The following is a 16,404-nucleotide window of genomic DNA, read 5'->3' on the forward strand; positions in this document are numbered from 1 at the left end:
TACTGGGAGAAAAGTGGAAGCCTGTTTCGATGCTCCAAGAGTGGAGGCGATCGAGACAGCCTTGAAGACGTCGTTCAAGAAGGCTGGTCCGTTGAGAGCTGTAGAAGATCGCAAAATCGTCCACAAAGAGGGAGCCCGAGACATCAGGAAGGAGACAATCCATAATTGGATTTATGGCAATGGCAAACAGTACAACACTTAGCACGGAGCCCTGGGGTACCCCGTTTTCTTGGGAGAAAGTACGGGACAGAGTCGTGTTCACCCGCACTTTAAATGTGCGTTCTGCCATAAATTCGCGAAGAAAAAGGGGCAACCGACCGCGAAAGCCACAAGAGAACAGTGTGCGGAGGATGCCTGTCCTCCAACAGGTATCGTATGCTCTCTCCAGATCAAAAATATTGCTACTGTTTGGCGTTTCCGGAGAAAATTGTTCATGATATAAGTGGAGAGAGCAACAAGATGGTCAACTGCATAACGATGCTTTCGGAAACCGCATTGGGCAGGTGTGAAAAGACTGCGGGACTCCAGCCACCAAGCTAAACGGCAATTCAACATACGTTCCAAAACCTTACATACACTTCTCGCGAGAGAAATGGGGCGATAACTAGAGGGGAGATATTTGTCCTTTCCAGGTTTCGGAACAGGAACGACGATAGCTTCCCGCCATCGTCTGGGAAAAGTACAGTCGGTCCAAATTTGATTATAAACGCGAAGGAGGTAACGCAGACTATGGTATGATAAATGCAGCAACATTTGGATGTTGATACAATCCGGTCCTGGGGCGGAGGAGCGAGAAGAAGAGAGTGCATGTTGGAGTTCCCGCATGGAGAAAACAGTATTGTAGCTTTCGTGATTTTGAGAGGAGAAAGCAAGAGGTCGCACTTCCGCTGCACGTTTCTTCGGCATAAATGCTGGCGGGTAATTTGAAGAGCTCGAAATCTCAGCAAAGTGTTGACCCAATGAGTTAGAAATTGCGACGGGGTCCACTAATGTATCATGCGCGACAGTGAGTCCAGAGACCGGGGAGAAACTAGGCTCGCCTGATAACCGTCGAATCCGACTCCAAACTTCCGAGGAGGGAGTGAAGGTGTTAAATGAGCTAGTAAAGAAGTCGCAGCTTGCCTTCTTGCTTTCGCGGATGACGCGACGACACCACGCGCGGAACTGCTTATAGCGGGTACAGTTGGCCAGTGTAGGATGGTGTCTGAAAACGCGAAGAGCACGTCGCCGCTTACGTATTGCGTCACGGCATGCCTCGTTCCACCAAGGAACTGGGGGGCGCCAGGGCAATTCGGAGGTGCGAGGTATTGAACGTTCCGCAGCTGTAAGAATAACGTCTGTAATATGAGTGACCTCATCGTCGACGCTAGGAAAGTGACGGTCATCGAATGTCGCTAGAGACGAAAAAAGTGTCCAATCGGCTTGGGCAAACTTCCAGCGTCTTGGGCGCATATATGGCAGGTGTGGCTGCAATCGAAGGACACATGGAAAATGGTCACTCGAGTGTGTATCAGCAAGGGCGAACCATTCGAAGCGCCGAGCTAGCGGAACAGTACCGACCGAAAGGTCCAAATGAGAGAAATTTGTCGTGGAGGCAGACAAAAATGTAGGGTCCCTAGTGTTGAGGCAAACAAGACCCGCTTGGTGGAAGAAGTCTAGCAATACTGAGCCACGCGGACATGGATGTGGAGATCCCCAAAGTAGGTGCTGGGCATTGAAGTCTCCAACCAGCAAATAGGGTGGGGGGAAGCTGACCAAGAAGATGAAGGAGATCAGCTCGTGCCATTGATGTGGACGATGGAATGTATATAGTACAAAGAAGGTGTATCCAGAAAGGCAAAGACGGACAGCGACTGCTTGGAAGGAAGTGTTTAAGGAGATTGGGTGATAATGGAGAGTATTATGGAGAAGAGTGAGTCCTCCATGTGCTGGAGTGCCTTCAACAGGGGGGAGATCAAATCGGACTGACAAAGCCGTCGTGGGGACGCAGCTTTGTTTCCTGGAGACAAAAGATGACCGGCGAGTAGGATCGTAGGAGGATCGTCAATTCATCCCGATTGGCTCGAATGCAGCGGATATTCCAATGGATAATGGACATAGGGTGGACAGAAAATGGAAGAATGTGACCAAGGTTGCCGTCAACTCAACGACTGCTCAGAGCTTGCGACCGACAGAATGGAACGGCACTCAGCCGAAGGCAAAAGATTCTGATCCATAGATTGTTCAGGAGCAGCTCCTGCCACCAGCGATCGGCTGGTTGATCGGCTGCCAGCAGTGCGTCTCGGCGACACAGAAGACGGCCGAGGGCGGTTACCGCCAGGTGGTGCTGTTGATGAGACACGCCGTGGCGGAGAAGGAGAGGAACTGGGCTTCTTATTAGCCTTCTTGGAAACACGATGTTTAGATGAAGGAGGAACCAATGGTTGTGAATTTGGGGTACGTAAAAAATCTTCACGAGTATGCTCTTTTTTGGAAGTCCAGGTGTCTGACTTTTGGGATCGAGATTTAGCAGAACCTGATGAAGGGTGAGCCATAGATTGAGCAGGCGAAAGTGGTGAGGTTGAACGTGCGATCTTTGCGCTGGCCGATCTGACGATCATGTCACTAAAGTTGAGATCACAAGTCTGCAGCCGGCCGGTGTGGCCGTGCGGTTAAAGGCGCTTCAGTCTGGAACCGCGTGACCGCCACGGTCGCAGGTTCGAATCCTGCCTCAGGCATGGATGTGAGTGATGTCCTTAGGTTAGTTAGGTTTAAGTAGTTCTAAGTTCTAGGGGACTGATGACCACAGATGTTAAGTCCCATAGTGCTCAGAGCCATTTTTCACAAGTCTGCATGGCCGCCTCCTTTGTTGGCCGAGGAGAGGCAAGGACAGTGCTGTATTTTCCTGTCTGAGGCACAGTGGGCTTTCGACTTGCGAATAATTTTCGAGCAGCAAAGGTCGACACCTTTTCCTTCACTCTGTTTTCCTGAATGAGCTTTTCGTCTTTAAAAATAGGGCAAACTCGAGAGGAAGCAGCGTGGTCACCCATACAGTTGATGCAACGGGGGGATGGAGGTGGACAAGCACCCTCATGGGCATCCTTGCCACACGTAACACATTTGGCCGGGTTGGAACAGGACTGGCTGGTATGATTGAACCGCTGGCACCGATAGCAACGCGTAGGGTTTGGGACGTAGGAGCAAACGGAAATTATCTCATAGCCCGCTTTTATTTTCGATGGGAGTTGAACTCTGCCAAATGTCAAGAAGACAGTATGGGTTGGAACGATGTTCGTGTCAACCCTTTTCATAACTCTATGAACAGCCGTTACGCCCTGGTCAGACAGGTAGTGCTGAATTTCCTCGTCAGACAATCCGTCGAGGGAGCGTGTATAAACGACTCCACATGAGGAATTTAAAGTGCGGTGCGCTTCAACCCGGACAGAGAAGGTGTGGAGCAGTGAAGTACGCAGCAATTTTTGTGCCTGGAGGGCATTGACTGTTTCTAACAACAAGGTGCCATTCCGTAATCTGGAACAAGACTTTACAGGACCTGCAATTGCGTCGACACCTTTCTGAATAATGAAAGGGTTGACCGTGGAGAACTAGTGACCTTCGTCAGACCGAGAAACAAGGAACTGTGGCAACGATGGAAGAACTGTCTGTGGCTGAGACTCAGTGAACTTACGTTTGTGAGCAGACATAGTGGAAGATGAGGAAACCATTGTGGAAGAATCCCCCATGATTACCGGCGTCTCCGATGGCGCGCTCCTCCCTTGTGGGAGCCCTCTCTGAGGGCACTCCCGCCTTAGGTGATTGTTCACACCTCAGGTCACACCTCCCGAGAAACGGACGGAGGGACCAATCGGCACTTTCGGAAGGTATCAGCTCAGGTAATCACCCCTCCCTGGGCCTGGCCGTTACCAGGGGATACGTACGTGTCCTACCTGTCTACCCGGGGTGGGGAATTACGCGTTACCCCGTCACCAGCTATGCACGAAAATGCGTGGGTCGGCCTTCAGACACGAACAGGGAGCAAGAAAGGTAAAAACAAAGAAAGGAAAAGGAAAGAAGAGGTCTCAAACGCCGCAGCGGAGAAAAGGGTGAAGAGAAGAGGTAAGGAAAAGAGAAGGACAAAGGAAGGATGAAGACATGCAAGCAGAGAAGGCGAAGAATGCGTTACATTTACGAGCGTCCATCTCTGGACGTAGGCACAAACCATACTCCCAGAGGGGGAGAAAGGGAAGGAAAGAGCCAGAGATGAGGGGAGGGGGGGCGAAGATGGGGGATAGGGAAGGATGTGGAAAAGGAAGGTATGCAGCCCGGAAAGGAAGGAGGGCCACATTAGCTCGGGGTCTCGTGCTCGCTACACACGTATCCACAAAAGAGTTGTGGACCCCCTGGGGGGGTGCTCTGTGGTGATTGTAACGTCAAAGCTCTGTATTGATCACATTCATTAGTCTCCGAAAACGCTTTACAGGCAAACATTTTTTTGGATATTGTAGGTCGCTAAGCCGCAGCAGTAGTGAAATAGTTTATTCCAGAGTATACCCTATGACAGTGTCCAACTTCTCATAATTTTTTTTTTTTAGAATGAATGGTTTTATGAACATGTAGATGTAATTCAACACTCTCCACCAAATCAGCAGGTCCGAAGTTTATGGAGCATATGTGTCACAAGTAACACAGTTAAAGATGAAATCTTATTTTACCACACAATATTTTCTTCAGCTTCCTAATAGGGTATGCTCTCTAAATGGACAATTTTTCTCTGTGACATGGTTCAGTTGTTTATAAACGATATCGAAATTTAAAGCTACAGTCAGCATTCTTATTTAACAGCACCCAATTGCACAAAAAACTATATAGAAGCTGGAAAAATGTAGTGAATGTAATTTACAATTACTGCATAAGGATGCTGATTGGGAGTCTGAGAAGTAGTACGGTAGGAGTCCATCAGATAGTTCCTACTAGTGACGTAACGTGTGTTTATTCAAAAACTGGTACAGTGGAAGTTAGGGAACTTCCTTATTCAAGTGAGTGAGGAGCTGTTCTCGCGAAACCTGTCATTTTGATCGTTCGCTTCTCACGAGGAGACAGGATATGAAGAATGACACACGCAATTACCTTCCTCTGTATTCTACAGGAGCATGAAGAGTCAATTCGGGACAATACACGCGGAGGTGACAAAAGCCATGGCATAGCGACATGCACATACACGGATGGAGGTAATATGGTGTACGTAAGGGGTAAAAGGACAATTCTTTGTATGAGCTGTAGTTTGTACTCAGGTGATTCACGCGAAAAGGTGTCTGACGTGGTTATGGCTGCACGACGGGAATAAGCAGACTTTGAACGCGGAATAGTGGTTGGAGCTAGACGCATGGGACACTTCACTTTGGAAATCGTTAGTGAATTCAATATTGTACGATCCACAATGTCAATAGTACTCTACGAATACTACATTTCAAGCATTATCTCTCACCACGGACAACGCAGTGGTCGAAAGCTTTCACTTAAAGACCGAGAGCAGCGGCGTTTTCCAGTTGTCACTACTAACAAACACGCGAAACTGCGTGAAATAACCGCAGAAGTCAATGTGGGACGTACGACGAACGTATCCGTTAGGAAATTTATAATTTTTTTATAAATTTATATATAGTCAAGAGGCAAAATAATTTATTTCCAACCACTGACTGCCAGTTGTTTTGCTTCAGTTTTCCTGGAAATCTTGCAAACTTGTTTTTCCCAGTTTGAGTTTATGCCAAGTTCAGAGTACTTGTGGTTCCATTTGATGGTGGTATCAATCAAAAATTATCTGTGGCATCTTTCAGTGTGCCACAGCCCCTTACGCAGTCCGTATTTGTAACATTTCTCAATTTTTTTTGTAATTCGAATATAGCCAAATCGTTTCCGGACCTGAGCGCAAACATTCAAAAGATGTGAAATGGCCATTAATTTTTTTAAATTAACGTTTTAGGGTGGAGTTACCCTTTAAAACGGAAAGTAGCTGTTTTTAAAGGGATGAAAAGTAACATTATGGTTGGGTTAGGAACTTCAAAGCGGTCAGACACATGGACATGAACGTTTCAGTGCGATTGTGTCTTGATACGCTTAGTGTTCTATTAATGTGCTTCAAAACCTTTACCACAAAGAAAAGATTCAGTCACCAACATTACAATAGATTACATGCAAAAGAATATGCACACATGTACATTTTGAAGAATAGTGTAAAGCCGATGTAAAAGTGTTCATCATATGAGAGCAGAGGAATAATGTCTATAATTTTTGCAACATTTTCACTATCAAAATACATTTTTGTTTTCAGGAGGAATACTAGAGCTTGTCTTGGAATTAGAATACTTGGAAAGTGGGGCCAGACATTCATTATTTAGTGAAAAAGAAAATAATGTTCATTGACATTCTTTGTTTTTATGTTTAATGTTTGAATAAAAGGGTCTTTGCAGCATCAAAATATTAAGAGAGATGATTAATTTCATTCTCATATTTGTGCTTTCGGACATGTCCGAAAGAACAGATGCCATCGTCCACCATGAAGCTCGTTAGAATGAGATTACAAATTACAATGAAATGAATACCCCTACTTGCATACAGTCGTTGATATAAGTCAACGGGGACAGTTGAAAATGTGTGTCCCGACAGAGGTATTCATTTCATTATAATTTCATTCTAAAGAGCTGCATGGCCACCGATTCTGACATGCCCGAAAGAACAGATATCTTCGTATATATTTCTAGTTAAGGCTCTCCGATCATTTGACCATCTGTGCGGATGCACAAACAGTGCCCGAACTCTTGCGGGAATCGGCAAAAATGATTATCATGGGCAGGGGCACTATGAATATAGTGGGGGACAATAAAGTTGGAAATGTGGGTCTCACGGGAGGCGTGCTAAAGACAAGTCCCTGCAGTCGCACTATCCTCTATGTCTCCTATGTCCTCGGTGGATCTGATGGATAGAGCGTCTGCCATGTAAGCAGGAGATTCCGTGTTCGAGTCCCGGTCGGGGCACACATTTTCGACTGTCCCCATTGACATATCAACGCCTGTATGCAGCTAGGGGTATTCATTTCATTGTAATTAGTTCTCATTATATAGAATTTCATAGTCAATTGTCACTAATAGAACAGTCTTAAGAATAAATTGCCACAAAACGCATTAATGAGCCACACTGAAGCGATACGTGCTTGCTCAAAGCTGTGGGATGGGCACGAGCCATCTCTGACGAGCAGCTGTGCCGAACTGATAGACTTCTTAGTATCCCTGTGCCTGGAAACCCGGTTATTCCTGCAAGAGCCCCAGGGCGCGTGCAAATGCCACTCCATGCAAGTTTCCCAACCCCATGAACATGGAACTGTTGAAGCTGGTGGTGATTAATGATTTGGACTATTTACATTGAATGGACTGAGTCCCCTGGTCCACCTGAACCGACATTGACTGGAAATAGTAATTTTAGGCTAGTTAGAGACCATTTGCAGCCACAATCGGACTTCATGTTCCCAAACAAAGATGCCATGTACCAGACCACAGTTGTGTCTGATTGGTTTGAAGAACATTCTGGATGATTCCAGTGAATGTTTTGGTCACCCAAATCGCCCAACATGAATCGCATCGAACGCTTATGGACGTAATCTAGATATTTGTTCGGGCACAATTTTGCTCCGTCAACACTTTCGCAATTAGATACGGCTACAGAGCCAGCATGGCTCAATATTTCTGCAGGGGAATTCCAACGACTTGGTGAGTCCATGCCACGTCGAGCTGCTGCACACCGCTGGGCAAAAGGAGGTCCGACAGCATGTTAGATAATATCCCGTGACTTTTAACCTCACTGTATTACTACTGCTAAGGAATAAAAAACTGCAGCTATCTACTGTCTCGCAAACGAAATTAAAATTGTGGATGTGTCGAACCACTGTAAGTTACAAAAAGTATGCATCAATTTATTGTTGCGTGCTTGGACAATCAACCCAGGTTAGCCGCGTCAAACGGTAAACACACGCGTCGTGTTGTAGTTTTTCTAATTTTTAAGACTTTTGCTCGTGCACGTACCCGTAAGAAAGATTGTTGGAAGTTTTCGAAAATAATTCTTGAGTGCAATATCTGCACAGCAGGATATGTTTCAGCCTGTGAGTGAGAAGAGCTCACCTTGCCAAAGTCATCGATGAGCTTCTTGTGGCGCGCCTTGGTGTCTGCGTCGGCCGGCCAGAGTGGTGGTTCGGGGAACTTTCCGTCCAGGAAGTCGGCGATGTCCAGCGACTCGATGACGATCTGGCCGCCGCCTGCGTCGAGCGCGGGCACCTTGCCCTGCGGCTGCACCGAGGTGAGCCAGTCGGGCTTGTCCAGCAGGTTGATGTTGACGATGTCGAAGGGCACGCCCTTGGCCGCCAGCGCCAGCCTGGCGCGGTGGGAGTACGGGCAGAACGCCATCGAGTACAACCGCAGCTTCTCGCCTTCCGGGGGCGCCGGCTGCGCGTCACCTGTCGACGAGTCTCACGTCACATACAGGTCTACCACTAAAGCCTTTTACCACATCGAGTAGCATTTCTGTTAATAATCTTTTTTACATGTCACAGCTCAAGATACAACTGCTCCACGTTTCTTTTTACAGACTTTCGTAAAAACCCGAACAAAAGCGCAAATCCGTTTCTCACTCTCCACTATGAACTGCCATTGTGCTACTCGACCCTTAAAACCGTAGCTCATACTTTTACTCCTGGTGGGAAATACCACGTGACAATTAATGGACCATAATTTCTGACATGCAAATTATTATTACAGGACCATTATCATGAACAACAATTTTATATAACGAAAATGAATTCGTAAGGGTTTCAAGTCTGTGCGAAAAGAAATATCCCAACAAATATGAAAAGAATTTACACTCTAAACAAATAACGGTTGATGAATCAGAGGATAACGTCTAGTTAGAGTAGATAATTACGTATTACCTGCTCCTGGTAAGGTACAACTGACCAGATCTAATTCAAATTGTGACAAGGCCGTGTAGCACGGCTGCTACCATTATACCATTACCTGACCACTACTTGAACGCTGATTCAGATCTCTAAGTAACAAGGATCCAATTGTTAAAAAATTGATGCCTTTCGGTCATGTCCTGTCGTTATAATACCAATAACAAGCTTCACAAAAAGTTGTGACATTATAAATACTAAAAATTATACATTATATATTTATAAAGTCCGCTGCTTCAGTTTAATTTCTCCACTACAATGAGTCTATTTCGGCTATAATTGCCATTATCAAGGTCTAATTGTTTTTGACTCATCCCAGACAGGTTCAAAATCAAATGTGTGTGAAATCTTATGGGACTTAACTGCTATGGTCATCAGTCCCTAAGATTACACACTACTTACCCTAAATTATCTTAAGGACAAACACACACACCCAGGCCCGAGGGAGGATTCTAACCTCCCCCGCGACCAGCCGCACAGTCCACACAGGTGGGTACTGTGGCTTACTGTACCGGGTACTATCTGTTTAGTATCTCGCTTATTAAATTGGTTTCTGTGACTGACTGTACTTTAGGGAATTTGTGTCACTTTGTTGGTCCTTTTCACATCACTGGATGCTGTCTAATGTGCTGTCAGACATTCGTTGCAATACAAGTATAAACTAAAATATGTTGGACAGCATCGACTGATGTGAGAAAGGACCAACAAAATCTCACAAGATCGCTAAAAAACTGCAATTTAATAAGTGACAGTAACCACCGAAGTGACGAACGTAAAAAACATGGCAGTTACAGCCGAAATAGGCTTACTGCGATAAAGAAATTCAATTGAAGCACCGGACATTGTAAATATGGAACAATGTCATTTCAAGTCATATCACGATGTGGGCCCAGAAGAGCGTAAATTCACAGAAATTATCGGGTCAAGTGGTATGTCGACGACCTCTTTGAGCACCGATATTAAAGTTTCCACGTGATAATATACTTTGTATTAAGGTAGTTTCTGGTATTCTGACGAACAGCCTTGCCCGAAACGCATCAATTAAGTTTTATAACATGTGGGCCTTTGCTGTTTAGCGTCCTGAACCGAGCTCAGTTAACTTCTGTTCTTAATTGCCGCACATCTGAGTGCGGCCAGTTCCAGCTTCCACAGTCTGAATTTAAGAGAAACTGCGTACTCTGCAATTTGAAAGCAATGTTTTCCAGTAGATTTATTTTCATTTCCATAACTTTTCTAATCGTGCTATTCTCACTAAATCAGTTGCACAGATTCATTGATTACGTGTTTATTACACATTCCTGTAAAGTGAGTAACTTAATATATTTTTCTAGTGTTCAACCGGATCATACAATCGTTTAGACAGTATTTCAGCGGTCCATCTTACCACCATTTTCAGGTGAAGACGTTGTTCAATAATATCGCTGGAACTGATTCGTACCACGGATGACCAACAGCGCGTGCCTCGTAACTATTCGTATTATCTAAGACGACCTTATTATTACAATGGGGTTCTCACCTCTGGTTTCAGAAAGGAGCCTTTATTTCATTAGCATGCTGCCATTGCATTTGCAACACGTAGTTTTCACTTTTCTCGTTACATTTGAGGCGTTTCGAAACAAATTCTATTCTTTTCACTTCTTGTGTACATCAAATCTGTGCTATCAGTTAATAGAGAATCCTATATCGCAGCTATTACTATTTGATAATTTCCTTTGAAATATCTACCAGCTTTCGCCGTTAAAACACTACTCTTACAATGAAGTTGCTGCCTGCCATTGCTAATATGATAGTTTTCGAAGCCGGCCGCTGTGGCCCAGCGGTTCTAGGCACTTCAGTCCGGAAACTCGGGCAGCTACGGCCGCAGTTTCGAATCCTACCTCGGGTGTGGATGTGTATGATGTCCGTAGGTTAGTTAGGTTTAAGTAGTTCTAAGTCTAGGGGACTGATGACCTCAGATGTTAAGTCCGATAGTGCTTAGAGCCATTTGAACCATTCTGAACAGTTTTCGATTAAAATTGATAAATGTGCTGATCTAGACGCTGTTTCTCACTTAAATGTCCCTTTAATATTGTGTTGATAAAGCGTCATACCGCCGCCGCCGCCGCCGCCTACTGTTACTACGTGTGTCTCACTACCTGAAGACACTACAGCAGCCGACTTGTGTAAGATGGACACTGAAGGCTACATGCTATCAGTTACGTTAATACTAATGTATCACGGAAATAGAATGGTGGGGGGATGGCAGGAACAGTTCTTAATGTACAGTGTATCTTCTGTCACAGATGTGCCGAGTAATTCTTTAATTCCCTTACTTCGTTGAAAATACTTATTAATATGGCGTTTGTAGATCATTCCCAATTAGCTAATTTGCCTTCACGTAGTCTATTCTTAATTTTATAAATTAGATCGTTGATTTTTTACCTTTTGCTTACCAGAAATAATTAAAAATGGCTGACATAGGTCACCAACGTTACTGCCACCCAAAGAGGGACAGCGAAGAAAAGCAAACCATTTTGGTACTTACGATCACTTTGAGGTATAATCACAGGTCTCAAATGGCAATTTTTAAGAACATTTTTCTTTGAGAACAGTGGGTTCATTCATTACTTGAAAATGAACATGAACGGCCACAACCTCAAGTAACTTTTTTATGAGGTTATCGGTTTCGGTCTGATTTAGATTATCTTCAGATCTCACACTATGTTGGTAGAAGATGACTACGACTCCACGAACCCTAACTGCTCAATTAGTGTTCGTGGAGTCGTAGCGCCTGCTCCGTTCACCGCCACGTCTACCAACATGGTGTGAGGCCTGAGGAGGGTCTAAATCAGACCGAAACCCGTAACATCATAAAAAAAAGTTTCTTGCAGTTGTGACTTCATGTTCAACTGGCAATGTCAAAACATAGCTATTAATATTTCGCTTCCAGCAAAATTCATTGTTTTTCGCCGGTCTCTGCTATTCAAGTCACATACGGTAATAAGATTGCGAGATACTACATCACCTACGCAATACTAGCTTTATAGAGCACACAGCAAATTTTACGAAATTATGTTCTTCGAAACCAAACGCGTCCACGCTTAAGACGCACAGTTAAATATACCTCCATTCTGCTATGGGACGAAGTAGAGTTGGTCCAATCGATTCCTACAGAGTATTTTTAAAAATAACACTGCATCTCTGCCGCGAGATCAGACATCTGTCTCTCTCACGGAACGCCGGAAATGAAGTGCCACGCCCGGGACAAACGTCAAGTCGATACGGCTGCTGGTGTACCACTGCGAGCGAAACTACAGCACGCCACAAGAAAGGTGTTCTCGGCAGGAGAATATACACTGACGGAAATAGAAACCCTTACAACACGAATACCTTGACCGACAACTAACAGACGGTCTCTTAAGTCTAGGGCCATGGGATGTTTATTAAATTTTCTTTGTTGTGTGAGCTTATTTTCAGTACAGAATGAAGCCATTTCTACGTATGAGTGGTGTGAGTACGTGATGACTATTGGTTTTCTCTAAACCTGTTGGAACTTTTCAGCTACAGATCGGAACATAGCATGTTCAGAAGATGTGCACCAGTTCCGAGGGATAGAAGACGCCGTAAAACGTCAGGTCTATTTTATGGTCACGATTTCCTTTCAACCAATCACTAGGCGATCTGGTAGAGTGGCTTAAACTTTTCGGTAGTAGACTCGCGACTATAAGTGTTACGAAAATAGACATTTCTTCGCATGCTGTCGGTTACCAGGAATCTCGCTTCAGTATCTGGAAAGCTCTATCAAACATCGGGATATCTACGTTAAATTGGTCGTCTTACACGTAAGACTGATTCACCTCTAAAAAACATCTGTATGTCTATAGCACTAGCACCAATGTGACAACAGATATTCCGTTCGCTTGACGTCTAGTTTCTAGGCATTGCTACGTTCTCTCCTGTGGCTAATCTTTGTGTAGATTAGATGCACAGCCACCATAACCAATTCGCAGTGCACATCAGAGGATACTTTCTGTACCATGTAGCAGGGTTTCTATTGGTTCCGGATGGGTTCCAGATGCGGACGAACGTCAGCTGAAGCAGTAGTGTTTGCGCTGTAATTAGCATAACCTTGTCTTCGCGGGCCCTACGAGAGCGATACATGGCTGCCCCTTTTCATGACTGCTTTTATCTACTCATCGACCTTGAAAAAATTAAAGTTATGAAAGTTGTTTAATATTTTCAATGAATTTACAACTAACAAAACTTTAGAAACTTGTCGCCGTAAGGAAAGACAAAAGAATGATACACCAAAATCTAAAACATCAAATCTTGGAATAGGTCCAATCATTTGCATTAGGAACATAAGAGCATTGTACAAACAGATCACATGGACCGTCGAGTGTAGTACAATGGTATTAGTCGTGACGAGGACTCAGAGCAAAAATATACCAAGAACAGTAGGTATGGGTCCTTCCTGAACCACCAGACGGGAACAGCGTAGGATTTTAGACGGAATCTCCCAATAGACGGATGACGACAGCTGAAATACGCGCAGATGTTACAAGCGGAGTGTCACCACGTATCTTTGGGAACATATTACTAGATACCGAGCTGAACTATCCAGTTTCCATGCCTCTAATCGCTGACACGATACGACACACAATAGAACTGCATGGTGTTGGGCGACGTAACTGTGATATCTGGAATTTTACCTATTGGGTATGACAACTAGAGTGACTGTTCAAGGAAGGGTAAATGCGCCACGGTATGTGGCAAGAATGGTAAACTGTCATACTCTTTGTCAAGCATACCCAATAGCATAATCCACTACAAAAATGCAAGACCCTATATTGCATTTTACACCACATACGCCTTGAGGATCCTAGACTGACCTCAGTCCCCTGATTTGGTTGATTCGTTGATGGGGGAAGGGGGGAGAGAGAGAGAGAGAGAGAGAGAGAGAGAGAGAGAGAGAGAGAGAGAGAGAGAGGAGAAGATCAAACAACGAGGTCATCAGTTACAGTCAAGAGCGCCAACTATTCAACAGAGGACGACACACAAAATAGAAAATTGGGAGTGACAGAAAGGAGGCATGTGATTAAAACAGAGTAAAAGAGAGAAGAAAAAGTAGCATGGTCAAGGAGGTACGGTAGGGAATTCCCAGACTTAGCATATGGCGGGAGATGCACCAACTTCAACCAGCATGCCCTTGGTCTGTAGATGTATCAGAAACTTGTAGCTGAAAATAAAAACCACTTGACAGAGGAAGTGGAGAACCAGTTCAACCATCCAAGAATCGTCCAGCAATATTAGAGGCAATGCGACTGGAAATCTGTACTTAGCACGAAGGGCCAAAAGGAGGGGGTGTTCCACCAAGATATCACAACGATGTGGGGGTGGCTCGTTACATAAAAGGAAACTGTGGGTTAATCTAGTATGAAAGATGCAGATACGACACAGTAGTGTGGACTCCCTCCACGAGAAGTAGAAGGAAGAGCACCATGCCGCATTACTCTTCTTGATTGTGCAGAGTTTATTAGATGGGGCAGTAACCCACCAGATGTCATTCCATTTCCGAGCGAGCACAGATCCCACACGCACTTGCAAATCTGCATCTGCGATCGGCAAAGTTAAGAGGGAGTGAAGAAATGCTGCTGTAGCCAAATGGCTGGCCAGTTCATTTCTGGGATACTTACATGACTTGGGATCCAGGTAAAGACAATGAAGCAGGGAATATGACGAAGGTTAGTGAGAAGATCGTGAATAGCAGAAACCGAAGAGTGGCAAGAATAGCATTGGTTGTTAGCCTGGAGACTGCTCGTTGACTCGGTACATACTAAAACACGGTCAAGGGAGGCCCCCCTTAATAAAATGGAAGGTTCTGCAAACAGCTGTCAACTCTGCTGTAAACACGCAACATGTACCCAGCAGCGAGTGGCGTTCCATCTCAGTAGGAAATGTGAAAGTATGTATTGTCTGATTTACAGTTTTACTGCCATTGGTGTAGAAGATGGTAGCACCCTGGAACACTAATTGGACATACCAGACGCCAAAAGTTCATGGAGGAAATATCCTTTAGGACCTTCAGGAGTCTGGTACCTTGGCGATCAGCAGTCCATGTCCTAGGCACCATGTAAGAGGGAGTACATAAGAAAACGTTGGGAGCATGGTCCATGGAGGGATGACGATCTTGGCAGAGGAAAGCAAGGCACATACCAACTGGTAATCCAACCTGGTATCAAGAAGACAACACCTCTCATAGGCAAAGAGAATGAGATATGTGGAATGACCAGGGAATTGTCCAAAGGCGATTGCATAAGAGACCAAGAGTTGATACCATCAAGAAGAGGGAAGATCCCTGGTTTGGCAAGGAGACTCTACAGGACTAGTCCAGAAAACACCAGTGGCCAGATGCACACCATGATGGAGGACTGAGTAAAAATTTAGAGTTGGAGAAGCCACCAAGCCATAAACCTGGCAACTGTAGTGCAATTGGGACAAAACGAGGACCCACTGAAACATTAAGATTCTGCATGCAGATAATCTTCAACTGGCGAATAAGGAGAATATGGAGGAGTCAAGTCAACTTTTATCAAAAAGGGGCCCAAAAACGAGACTGTGTTACAACATTCAGTTGGTGGATACCTAAGAGGTCAAGGTGGAGTATGGTATAATGGCAAAATGCTTGCCCCAGGTTTTCTATATGATAGAATCAAACCATGGGGATCAGGCCATGCAGAAGCCCATCACATGGCACATTAGAGCTGGTGTTCTGCAGAGGCTACCAAGTGGTAGTTATACCAAACGTAAAAGCTTGCTGCTGTGGCCGAGCGGTTCTAGGCGCTTCAGTCCGGAACCGCGCGACTGCTACGGTCGCAGGTTCGAATCCTGCCTCAGGCATGGATCTGTGTAATATCCTTAGGTTAGTTAGGTTTAAGTAGTTCTAAGTCTAGGGGACTGATGACCTCAGATGTTAAGTCCCGTAGTGCTTAGAGCCATTTGAACCAAATGCAATAATCGACAACGTACCATGCAGGGATGATCAGTGGCTCAGCAGTCACTTGGCCATTGATGGTGATTAAGAGTGTGACAATCTAGAGCGCAATGGGACACTTTTCTTGGCTCTATTGGGAGGTGAGAAGTGTCAACTGACCCAGAACAACTAGCAGTATAAAAACTGATGATTAGTAAATAGTAAGGGTCCTCGAACAGCCCAGTCACGGAGTGTGAGTAAAATGTGGTGGCACTAAGGGGTGTCATATGCCTTATGGAGGTCAAGAAGATAGACAAGGTGTCATCCTTTAGAAATAGCCTATCAGTTGCTGTTTCCAACCTAAATAGCCGGTTGTGCACTGCCCCTCCCTCGTGGGGAAAGGAATCATGATGTACAGGTGTGTCATGAAACCCCATGTCCCACTGCCTAAGAGGCACTTCTAATATTCACACTTCAG

General features: G+C 44.9%; 1 protein-coding gene across 1 annotated transcript in view; it reads right to left on the minus strand.

Annotated features, from left to right (window-relative positions):
• Positions 1-16,404, minus strand: part of LOC126458341 (pyrimidodiazepine synthase-like) — an 88,477-nt gene that overhangs the window by 33,493 nt on the left and 38,580 nt on the right. Inside the window, exon 2 of the mRNA XM_050095309.1 lies at positions 8,148-8,479. Coding sequence (XP_049951266.1) covers positions 8,148-8,479 — 332 coding nt within the window. The remainder of the gene's footprint in view (positions 1-8,147; positions 8,480-16,404) is intronic.

This window comes from Schistocerca serialis, chromosome 1 (assembly GCF_023864345.2).
Source record: "Schistocerca serialis cubense isolate TAMUIC-IGC-003099 chromosome 1, iqSchSeri2.2, whole genome shotgun sequence".
Lineage (NCBI taxonomy): Eukaryota > Metazoa > Arthropoda > Insecta > Orthoptera > Acrididae > Schistocerca > Schistocerca serialis.